The sequence below is a fragment of the Podarcis filfolensis genome (genome assembly GCF_964270895.1).
Source record: "Podarcis filfolensis genome assembly, chromosome: 1".
In the NCBI taxonomy this organism is placed as follows: domain Eukaryota; kingdom Metazoa; phylum Chordata; class Lepidosauria; order Squamata; family Lacertidae; genus Podarcis; species Podarcis filfolensis.
This window is the reverse complement of record NC_139604.1, coordinates 62,096,108-62,108,698: the sequence shown is the minus strand read 5'-3', so window position 1 is coordinate 62,108,698 and position 12,591 is coordinate 62,096,108. Positions and strand designations below refer to the sequence as shown.

The 12,591-nt window shown below is 42.7% G+C and overlaps 1 protein-coding gene across 18 annotated transcripts in view; it reads right to left on the bottom strand.

The window, feature by feature from the left end:
* The window catches only part of BRSK2 (BR serine/threonine kinase 2), a 405,249-nt gene that overhangs the window by 96,703 nt on the left and 295,955 nt on the right, over positions 1-12,591 (bottom strand). For all 18 annotated transcript variants that reach the window (XM_083587315.1, XM_083587309.1, XM_083587321.1 and 15 more), the window contains exon 5: positions 4,122-4,238. In XM_083587315.1, the coding sequence (XP_083443441.1) occupies positions 4,122-4,238 (117 nt within the window). The remainder of the gene's footprint in view (positions 1-4,121; positions 4,239-12,591) is intronic.

Here is a 12,591-nt window from a genome sequence, read left to right as displayed (position 1 = left end):
AGCGGAGGGTTCCAGAAATGAGGGATTTATTATGATCAAGGCTTGATGTGCAGTCAAATCAGGCAGTGGCAAATGATGTCAACGAAAAAGCTAGCCTGCTTCTCCTCCCCACCTTCCCTATTCAATGTTCTCTAAGATATATAAAAAACAATCAAGACTGCACTTTTTATCGTTTCCTCCAGGGATGTTTTTATCTATAGACATCAGCGTTAGAAGCAAACAATCTGTGCTGATCTAATGAATAAATCCCAGAAAAAGCTATAACTGAATGATGGAATGTGAAAAAGTAAATAAATAAATAAATAAATAAAACCCACCAAAAACACACACAAAGCAGCAGCTGCCTAAAGGTAATGTTCAAGGCTACATACTGCAGCCTTTCTAAAGCCAGCCAGAGGTGGATGACCTAATGGAGCCTTCCCTAAGAGAACACTGGGATGGACAGGCTTGATCTGTATAGAAAAGTCTTTAACAGAGCACTTGAACTTTTACACTCCAGCAATACAGAATATCTGCTTCGCTGCAGCATCAAACACAATTTGATCCCTACAGTTCACCAAATAAAAGTTAACTGGAGATTCCTTTCGCGGCCATCAATAGCGCATACTGTTATCCAACACATATTTCCTTTCTCTCTTTCTCTCTCTCTCTCTCTGCTAGAAAATCAACTTCTGAGCACACAGGAGTATGTAGCTGTTAAGATTTAATGGCTCTTTCAGGATTCACTTGGAAAGAAAAAAGATGTCTGCAAGCACTGGCTCCACACTGAGGATAAAGCATAGGCGAAACTGTTCCTGTGAAAAGCTCTGTTGCAGGTTTAACTAAGGGCCCTAGGAGAAGACTGGTCAGAATTCTGACTTCCCCTCCGTCCTTCACCCCCACCCCACGTTTGAAATTGTGTGGCGTGACACTGTGCATCCCTCACTCCTCCCTTACCAGATACAACAACGCAAGGCACCAGTATCAGCCATGCTGGGCTACATGCCAGGAGAATTAATGAAGTGGTGTAATAGCTCACATGGAGGCCTAGTGATGGTGCTTAAAATGTATCAGCAAAGCAGGGGATCACAGAGCTGCTGTGTTGTGTTTATTACATTCACGTCTCTTCCTTTCCATTGATTTCTTTATTAGTGCATTTTAAGGCAGCAACACGGGGCTTTGTTCTGCTCCAGGCTCTGAGGTTTGAATTCCAGCACTACCCACAGATTAGCACGTTTGCCCTCTGAGATTCTAGGCTGGGCTGACAGTGCCATCTGCTACATTACCTGCCAGTTAGCTCCTAACTTGTATGAACCTACAGGGCAATCTAAAATTGGGAAGTGATTTTTTTTTTAAAAAAAGGGGGGGAGAATGCTCCAATAGAACTACATAGATTCTTTCATTTGAAAAAGAAGGTGTGAATAGAGCAGAGGCAATGAAAAACAATGAAATGGAGGGTGGCTGACCTTTTAGCCCTTCAAACGTTGCTAGACTACAGCTTCCATCACCTCTGACCATATGACATGCTTCTTGGAGTTGCCGCAGTTGTGCTCCAACAGCATAGGGAGGCCACAAGGTCAACATCCCTGCTATGGTGAATCTGACTTAAAATGTGGTTCAGGAGATAAATGGGAGAAGGCCTTCTCGGTAGTGGCTCCCTCCCTGTGGAACGCCCTCCTTTCAGATGTCAAGGAGATAAAGAACTACATAAATTTTAGAAGACATCTGAAGGCAGCCCTGTATTGGAAAGTTTTTTATTTTTGATATTTTACTATGTTTTATATATGCTGTAAGCCACCCAGAGTGGCTGGGGAAACCCAGCCAGATGGGTGGGGTATAATCATCATCATCATACCATCTATGGTTCTGCTGCAAGATATGTGTCCAAAGTAGGGATTACCAAATGATGCCCAAATTGCCAAGACACTAACAGTTAAGAATGAGACCAAAGCAGCATAACAGACAGACTAAAGAGACTGACAGGTAAATCCCAAGCAAAGATTATAATTAATGAGCTTGTTCCCACCCTCTGCTCACCAACATGCTCATAAATTGAATGGGCTCACTGGCCCAAAGGAGCCATGTTGAAGTTTAAGACGTGACATAATAGTTATTTCCATTGAGCGATGTGTGTGCATTCTGCATAGCCCTCTACATGAAAGATGAGGTGAGTTGGTTAGCATAGCTGCTGTTCCAATTTATGTGCTCGTTGAGGGATATTTTGAACCCAAGGAACCCCCTGCTTTACTCATAGACCCTTCCTAAGTCACCTTCCCCCATTTCCATGTCCCTGGATACTCTAATGGTCAGGTTCTCCCACATGACCTCTTTCGTGCCTTAAGATTGTGTGTGATCAGAAGCTATTACAACCAGCACCTTCTCAGTGATGGTACCCTCACTGTGGAGCTGCTGGACAGGTCCCACCCATCTTTTCAGGAAATGCATTGTGACTTTTTTTATTCAGGAGGTCTTTTAGCTGCTGTGTTGGAATTGGTTTTATATATGGGGTCGTGCTGCTTGATCTGTGCATCTGTTTGGTGGTTGTTGTTGTTTTGGTCTTTTGGTGTTTATATGAATGTTGCTTCAGTTGTTACATGTAGATTGCCTTTATTTTTATTGTTATTTTGTAAGCTGCTGTGAGAACCCACAAGGTCAGTTGGTGGGATATTAAATGTTCTGCATAAGAAGAGGATGTTAACAGAATCCATTTCTGCTGAATGAGTGTTCCAGGCAATACTTTTTTGGGGGGGTTACTCAAGGGTACACAGTACCAGCACCTTTTTTCTAGAAGAAAAGCACTGGTTCCAGGTAAATATTTGAGGAACATGCACTAGAAAAATATGGAAACCCTCTTGCCTCTGTTCTCAACTGGGATCTGTACCATCCTATGGGCTTGCTGTTACAAGAAGCAAGTTAAATATCAGTAATACAAATTTCAAGTCTCTGCATTTGCTGATGTGTGCCACTGATGCCTACCAGACTGCTTACTTTCCAGATCTCTTTGCAACCATGAGAAAGAAAGAAAAAATCTTGGAAAGTGCTGCTTACTGGACAACAGCAGTGGGGTCAGTCGAGTTCTTCATTACTACCAGTAGGTGGTGGCAGTGTACAGAGGTTCCATAAATAGCAAGTCTAAATTCCTCGGGGAAACCTGCAATTGAGTCTCCATAGTAGTCTAAACACAAGGGAAAATCTGGCTATTATAGTCTTTGGGGATTTTAAAAGCATATTTAAACAGCTCTGCTTTCTATTTTTAGGTGTTTTGGGTGGGGATTTCTCCTCTGCTGTAGAAACTCAAAAATGCATATGCCTGTAGGCTTTTAATGGTTGCATTTGAACTGCAATTCGTTGTATATATACAGTATGAAACCAGAGGCTTTACTGCAAAGGAAAACAAATCTTTGCTTGTTGTGGTGGTGGTGTGTTGGGTGCTTTTTTTAAAAAATGTCTCTTATGTAAGCGTGTGTAGGAAGTTTCATTTATTTACTGCAATGCATGCCACTCTCTCCCACTGCGAGTGGAACAGCGTGTGGAAGCCATCTCACAAAAATTCCAAAGAAATCTCTCCAGGACTTTTGCATTAAAAAACCTCAGATTCCAAGCCTGGAAGCTTGATGCTTATTGTTTTAAGTTAACAAAAAGCAGTGCGGGGAAGGGATGTTTTGTTATAGGTGATTGAGGTTATCAGTATCCCACCTCTTAACAGTCCAAGCTGTTTCTTGTCAAGATGAGATGTGGTTTTCATTTCTGTTAGGAAAATCAACCTCTGTGTTGCACTAGGAAGTACATACTGGATACTTGCTTTTGTGCAGACAATGTACCCTGGCACTGCTAAACTACCAGGAGCCCATCTACATCCTGCTCCCCCCTCCCCCCGCAATACTGCAGAGTCTTCTTAAGATGGGAAGGGATGAATATAGCATAAGAAAAGTCCTGCTGGATAAGACCAAAGGTCCACATAGACTAGTGTCCTGTTTCCCACAGTGACAACCCACTTGCCTCCAGGCAGCCCACCAACAGCACAGGAGGGCAATAAGCCCCCTTCCATGCCACCTCTGAACCTGGAATTCTGATTTGGTCATCAGGACTAGTAGTCACTGACCGGCTAGCCACCTCTGCTTTATGGCCTCATTGCAACTTACCCACAACTTGTTTCAAGCAAACTGTCGCCGACTTGCAGTGATGCCATCCCAAAGTCTGCTATCCGGATGTTATTCTTTTCATCCAGCAATAGGTTTTCTGGTTTTAAATCCCTGTGGCTGTGAAGAGAGGAGCAGGTCATGGGTTAAGACAGAGAGCAGTCCCTACTCCTCAGGCAAAAGCCACCTGGCAAAATATGAGGCTCATTTGCTCTGTAATTGCTTCCAATTGATCTCATTGGCTTGGGAGAAAACAAGACTCAAGGGTTACTTCCTGCCACACCTCTCTGTTTTATAAAAAGAAAAGAAAAGAATTGGGGGTGGGAAGATAATACTTTTGAAAAGAGTTATGTGATTGGGATAGATATCCTCTTGGAGTACTTTCCCATCCTGTGATTCTCAATTGTAAGACTGTACAGGAGAGGGGTTAATGGAACCTGTTGGTTTGCTGAGGATTTTCTCAATAGTCCTGGAAGAGTAGCCAAGAACCTACCCTTTCTTAAGGAGACTGACCTAAACTCCTGGGCTCTTCTGGAAGGAGAGACCTTCATTGGGAATAAAGGCTTAGGTTCTCTCTAGAGATTTTGGGATGTCTGCTCTGAGCCTCCACCTATGCTCCGCCTGGTACATGTGTATGTAAGTGCAGATATTACAAAATGCCAGTAGGTCTCCCTTGACATCCTTCTAAAGGAAACGAAACCTGGGCAGCACTGGACACCATTTGTTGAACCGGGGAGTGCAAATCAAATCAAATGTAGCATTTCAGGATGTTGATGGATTTGGCTTGTTTATAACAGCGACCAGATGATGACAGCATGATCTATGCCCACTCTGGCTGATGAAAAGAAAACGAGGAAGATTGCTACCATTATCAGTGCCCCTTCCAACACCACCCATCTCAAATAGACAATCACTCAGCTCCTTGGTGCTGACTATCCACTATGAGCGCTATTCCCAGCTTTTCTTTTCAGGGAATGATAGTTGAGTGGCTGGTTGCTCTGCAGCTCCAGGATCAGTTGGATGTTGCCTTTCTCACTTTGACCTTAAAGGCTTGCCTACACTTCCATTTCTCTTGCTGCACCCCAGAGGAAACCTACTCCTTACTGCTGAATCGGAGCAAACGTCAATTGGGTTTTCTGCAGACTGACATTTGCTCAAATTCAGCAGTAAAGAGAGAGTTTACCCAGGCAAAGCGGCAGGGAAAATGGAAAACTGCTTGGACCCATTCCTAGAAAGCACAGGTCAAGTGAAAAACTCTCAGACCCATGCTTTCTAGGCAGGGGGGAAAACAAAGTGTGGACGAGCTCTGAGCTTGCTGGTCATGAGTCCACTCATAGTAACTGCATCCCATTGCTCCTGGCAGGACATCTAGCAGCCTTTGATAACTTTGACTACTAGGATTCTTGAGGTTGGGACCCAATAGGTTGTCATAGAACACTGACCCCACTCTTTCCAGGTAAGAGGATTATTATAAAGAGTATGATTGACTTGAAATTATTTATTTGACTTTTGGTTTGGAATAGACAAAACACACTTCAGCTTTTCAATGTGGTTTCCACAGCAGGCTCAGTACCAACACCCCTTTTCTCATAAGTCCTGGACATCTTGGAGTGAGCTGTGAAAAAGTCCTAGTGATTTTTTAAAAGTCTACAGGGAGCTTCGCAGTGCCTGAGCTAGCCCATCCCATTTCGATGAAGCTGCACACTTGGACATGAAAATAGAAGCTTAACAAAAATGTAGCTCAGAATAATGAGCAGTTGCTAGTCATCCCTTGAGAACATCTCTGCAAGGTTCCACAGTGCTTGACTCATCCTCTCAGGGTGAAATTTATATCTGTCTAGATAGCAACACTGCCTTCCAAAAAATAAGCTTGTTTATTGTTTTTTCTGCATTATGAAAATTATTGGGGTAAAAAAGACTATTTAATGAATTTGTGAACATTAACAAAAAAGAAAAAAAAGAACTTAAAACCAGTGGTGTGTAACTGTTAGAGGTCACATTTCCTCAGAGGTAATCCTCTGGTGGGCAAAGCCAGAGCCAGTGACCAACAGAGCCAGAGACAAAAATTAACTAATTTCACACTGGCTTCCATAGGTGCCAATTTTATGGGGCCCTGGTCCCTTGCCCCCCTAAAATATTTACGGAGAATGGGCCTGCACAATATTTTCTACCAGTTGGCATCTCCCTCCCTCTCTTGGGCAGCCACCTCCTCCACAGCCGGGTGCCACCATCTCTTTCCTGGCTTGTCTCCCAGCTTTCAGTGCCATTTCCAAGCAGGGCAGCTGAGGAAGGGCAGGCAGGCCAGCAGGAGAGGCGAGCAGGTGGGGATGGGGGCAAATGGGCAGAAACTTCTTGCATGGGGGGAGGGGTGAGAGGCAAGCAGGTGGGAGGAAGGGGAGGTCTGGGCCCAGTTGCACACGGCAGAGGAAGGTGCGCTCCACAGAAGTGCGGGGATGCAGGGAGAAGTTTGGGTGGGTGCCCCCCAGTATTTTATTCAAGTTGGTGTCAGTAATGGCTTCCTCAGATTATTATTATTGATCCTATGCAAGTCTACTCAGAGGTAAGTCCCACTGGGTTTAAAGGAATTCTCACATAAGTACACCATTTTAAAAAATAATAAAAAAGGAAAAACCAGAACAGCATAGCTGCTGATCTGGAAAGCAAGTGAAAGTAATTGCTTTCAGACTGGTGTGCTACACACACACACACACACACACACACACACACATGAAACCAAAAAATTTCTTCCCAGAAATCCCCCCAACCCCCATCAAATGCTGTTTTTTTAAAGCCATCCATTTCTTTTTATCAGATAAATTATTTCAAGCAAACTGCCGCAGACTTGCAGGGACACCATCCCAAAGTCTGCTACATGGCTGCCCCCTCCATTTGTTCTGAAACTACATGGACAATGTGGGGTGTGTGGGGAAACAAGGAGGAAATGAACAGGAATGAAGGAACAGAGATGGGGCAGAAAAATGGGGCAGCTTCCCCCCCTTCCTTTTTGTTTTGCTGAGCACTGCATAAAATGATGGAGGGGTTCCATATGGCTTACCTACCTGTGCTAGGATCATAAGAAGAGCCTCTTGGAGCATGTCAGTGGCCCATCTAGTCCAGCATCCTGTTTTCACAGTGGCCGACCAGATGCCTGTGCACCCAGGCAGGACCTGAGTGCAACAGTACTCTGCCCACCTGTGATTCCCAGAAACTGGTATTCAGAGGCTTCAAAGCCTTACTTTTGGGAAAGGGGGAGCAGATATTGAAGATCACAAGGGCATATCATGTGACAAGCATGATGTCAGATTTATGGTTTTTCTGTGCACATACATTTCTGTAGTGAGGAATGTTTGGAGCAATTTTCAGTCAAGTAACAATACACATTACTGATTTTCATATATTGTCACAGTAGATGACACAGCTCAAATATATTCTGCTGATGCCTCAGATCATCATTTACCCATGACAAACTAGTAACGCGGACATGTGCTAAGGTAAGTTCAGCTCAAAGCAGAACTATTATTATATATAAAACATCTACATTGTCCCCCAGTCTCCATTTGCTATCCAACATAAAAGGCAGAGAGATTAGTAGAGCAATGGATGTTAGATGCAATTTCTTTAAGAGACCAACAGCCTGGATAATCTAATTAATATGGGGGAAAAAACCCCTTGTGCTAAAGTGAAAGAAAACAAAAGCAAAACCCCACAACATGTGCTAATTGCTCAGCATTTAATGGAACATTGCAGGGTAAATGAACTTCATTTGGTTTCTTTCCAGCTGATCTCTCTGGTTCCATGTCTTACATGATAGGTGTCACCTCCACGGTCTGTAGGTGAAAGAGGACACAATACCCTTTCATTGTTCTAGAGACTGAAATGCCCCTGGGGCTTTCTACACATTGGCTGGAAAGGAGGATTAAATAAGGCAGTGGCTTTGGTGAACAAGTGAGGGAAAGTGCTTCATACAGAGCCACATATGCCAACAGAGAAGATGAAAGAAGAAGAACTGTGCAGTACACCGCATATCAGAAATGTTGTTCCAGCCCCATTTAGAATGGCAGCTAACAAAGGCTGAGGATAGTAGATTTGCAGATCCTTCCTGAAGCATGGTTCCTAATGTTAGGATATTTCCGTTCCACCTTAAAAGGGAGCAGGATGTTTGTGTCACTGTCTGCGTATTTCCTGTTCACAGGATGTTTATGTCTTCTGTTGCTTTCGTTTTCTGCTGTTTTTGCCTGAGCAGTCGGAGCAGACGGTCATGTTTTCTTTGTTCTGACCAACGCCAAATAAACTGTAAATATGCTCTCATGCTTGTGCAACTTTTGCTGTGTGAATTCTGCTGTTAGAGTGTGCACTAAGCCAGAGGCTTAGTGTCGCTAAATTGCTGATACTGCGTGACTACGGGAGGTCGATGGATCGTCCGGCACCGAGCTTGGGGGCTCAGATGGACCCTATCTCCTTGGCAGTATCCCAACACCTAAAAGGATATTTCTGTAAGTATGTGGGCATGCATGTATGGAGTGCATATATGTGTGTGGGGAGGGGGAAGCAAAAAACTCCCTGATCATGGACTTCTGGGTTGGCGCCTCCGGCAATGGCGGAGCTCCTCCGATCGGGAGGAACTTGCTCCGTGGAAAGCAGGGTCTGACCGCCACGGCGAAGGCGGAGACCCATTGAAATCACAAGCGGGAGAAGCTTGTGAACCTGGGATTCGGCTGGCACCTTTTGCGCCTCCCCTACTCGCGGGGAAACCCTGTTTTGGGGATCCAGAGCGACATGGGGTGAGTGGTGCAGTGCTTTGAATTGACTGCTTCTTTCACGGAGTGAAGCCGCATTGCTGTTGCCAGAGAGCGCTGACTTTTTCCTGTGGACAATTGGACTTTAAACAACTACCCGTGAGTAGAACGGAAAATTGGATCCTTAAATACCTTTATTTGGCACTGAAACGGGAAGGTCTTAAACAGGAAGTCCGCCTTCCTCTTTTGTAAATAGATTGAAGCAAAGACATTACAAGCTAAAGTCTTGGAAAGCCTTTGGCAAAGGATTAAATTTCCATCGGTTAAAATTACAAACCCCCCCTTGGAAGCAGGAGAAGAGGGGGGAAATTTTGGGCCTAGCGAGCCTGCAGGAGAGAGTGAAAAATTAAATTACCACTGCTCTGAACCTGGAAAAGGGCTGCCAGAAAGAGTGACGTTTTGGGAGAGTTCATTGACTGTGAACAGAAAGTATTTGACAGCTAGCTAAATAAGAGAAAGATACTGTTTCCATTGTTCTCTTCTGCGTTTAAAAAGGAGGAAAAGTAACTGAAAATTGAAACTATCTTTTATGGCTTGAGATGTGTTTGAAAGGATTGATACAAGTGGAGACTGTTTCCCTCTAGAGGGAGCTTTTGAAACTGTTACAGGAGTGTAACTGGGGAATCTCCAGCTGCAAGATAAGAAATTGTGAGAACCAGAGATTGACCTTGGACCATTTAAAAATGTTGACAGGAGAAGCCATAGTGACTGTATTATGCAAGATAAGCTATTCGCTGGAACAGCTTCATAAGAAGACGGATGACATGGCTTTTAAAATTGACAACTTGGGACAAAAAGTGACTAATATGAGACAAAAAGTGAGCACCAAAACAGAAATAATTCAGGACTTGGTACAGGAATGTACTTTGGCAGGACAAATTGTGGAGGAGAAGGAGAAAGCTGTTGTTGTTGAACCTAAAGTAATACAAGCGGGATCCTCAGTTTTACAGAAGAAAATTGAGGACTATAAGTTGAGGCCTTTTATGATCGAATCTAGAAAAAGTCAGATTCTGAGGATCAGATCCCGGCCTGGACTGAAGAAGGAAAGTTGGAAAGATCCCTCTATGCAGGGATTAACTGACTTCTGGGACATGGACTTGGGTCTGGAGGAGATTGAAATTCTGGGGGCCTTTGGATTTGGAGGAATCTTGAAATATGTCCTGAAACACTTTATGGATCTTAGCTTCAACTATGGAAATTTGGCTGACCTGTCCAGAAGGAATAAAAGTATTGTTAGGTTGGAGTCTTCCCGAGATCTGCTCTTTAGCATTAAAGAATATGAAGAAGACCTGCAGAAGGGACCTGGAAAAGAGTTAAGAGCCTCGGACATAAGATCTCCAGGTTGGTGGACTATATGGAATTGACGGAAAGGACTGGCAGAATCCGAAACCAGGGAGAGGAGATGGTGGAAGAAGATTGGAAAATTTAAAGTTTATATATAGAAATACTGTAAAATTAATGAGTGATAGAAAAATGGTGGAATGAAATTTTATGGCCTTAGCAGAAATGTTATAAGGTATATATATAAGTATTTTAGTCTTAATGGAAAATAAGGTTAAAAATATGTTGAGATATTTATAATATGATAGAAAATAGAGAAAGATGGAAAGGATTTGCTGAAACAATTAACAGAAGTGGAATACAAAAAGGGAGGTGAGAGGAGGTCGAGGAAACAAGGGAATGAAAGATAGAGTATGGAAAAGATGTGATGTATGTTTTTAAATTGTTTTTGTTTTGTTTTATTTAGGGTTAGGGTTAGAGTTAGGATTTAGTTTAGTTTAGTTTAATGTGTTTAGTTTAATGTGTTTAGGTTGTGTTTTGTATTGTTTATATATTGTATTGTATTGCTTTTTTTCTCTTTTGTTTTTTTCCCTCTTGTCTTTTCTTTCTTTTTCCTTTTTTGTAATCTTTAAAAGTAATAAATATTATTTTTTAAAAAAAACAAAAAACTCCCTGATCATGAAATCTTAAGGTGCATAGTCCATAAAGTGGAGGCTTTTTCCTGCATTGCACACATCACAGTATATAATCAAATTGCACAAATGGATCTATGAGTACTCTTGCAATATGATACAAAGTTTGATTTTATTTTGAATCAGACTAATGGTCCATCTATCCTACCTCTGTCAACCTTGACCAGAAGCCTTCTATAATTATCTCTCCAAGAAGTCAGGAAGAAGTCTTAAAAGGAACATAGGAATCACAGAATCCTAGAATTACAGAGTTGGAAGGGACCACAAGGGTCATCTAGTCCACCCCTCTGTAATGCAGGAATCCTCTTGCCTAACGCGGGGCTTGAACCCATGACCCTGAGATGGATGTTTTAGCGCGGCAGCACCTACACTTTGGAACTCCTTGTCTGTTGATACCAGGCAAGTGCCTTCCCTGTACTCCTTTGAGCACCTGCTTAAAACATTTTTGTTTAGGTAGGTCTATCCAGACACATAGATGTTGATGTGCTTTAATCTTTTACAGTTCATTTTAATTATATTTTAAATGTTTTAAATTACTTGTTTTTAACTGGGGTTTTTTCTGATAATTTAAAGATTTATTGTAAACCATTCAGGGGCGTTAATACAATAAAAATAAATAAAGATAACAAAAAAAGATGTTTTCTGCTTCCACAGCCTGCTTCCATAGCCTACTGATCTGTGATGTTCTGAGCAGATGATGTGGTCTCAATGAGAGAAACCACCTTGTAGTGGTAGTCAATTGATAAATGTCTGTACAATGTTGGAAGGGGTATGTGGAGCCAAGCGCCTTGTGTTGCATGGAGACTGGCCTTTGCTCCATGTAGTGGAACTGCCTTAAGTCTCTTTCTAAATGATGCTTAACATTTTGTGAACATCTCAGACTCTTTGACTCAAAAGTCTGAATTCTCTTTTAATAAAAGGTATGTGTGTATGCAGTGGCATTTTACAACAAGTTACAGCTTGCAGAATCAAAAGCAGCTCTTTTTGTTTCGCTACTGTAGTACCCTGACATACGGCTTCTAAATCAGTCCCCTCCTTTTAGTGTGAAGGATGCAAACAAAGCTCTTATTCCTTTTTCGTTTGCCCCCACCTGAACACATACACAAAGATTACTACGAGTCCTGCCTGTATATCTCAGCAGACATGGCCTCAGGCGATGGAAAGGGAAGAGGCTCAAGTAATTGTCATTTATCAATATTCATGCAAAATCCTGTATCACCCTCTCCAAGTGCTCCCCCCTAATAACCTCTCATAACCCAAATAAAAATAAGATGAAAACAGAATCCTGCAACTCATTACCAGAGGGAAATTCCTCTCAATGTTTTCCCTCCCCTATGGAATAATTGGCATTATTTATTACCACTGAAGCCTAATCAGGTTTGCCATGGGGCCTTTCCTGTAATCATACTTTTATTTGTCAGCACTGCAAAACCAGAAGGGAAAAGCCAACACACTCACACAAACAGAAGCTGGACCAATCGCTGTGCTGCTTGATGATGTCACAGCCAGCCAATCCTGACTCCTTTAGCTGTTCTCCCTGCTCTTCCATGCAGACTCCTCTTAGTGCTGTGTGGAGTTTTTACTTCTTTTCTCACAAGAGGGAATGCCTTCAGAGGAAATCTAAAACTGGGGCTCCTCCTCCCTCACAGAGCTCCCTCAGGCTCTAAAACACCATTCCCTGTCAGCTCAGCTACCTGATGCAAA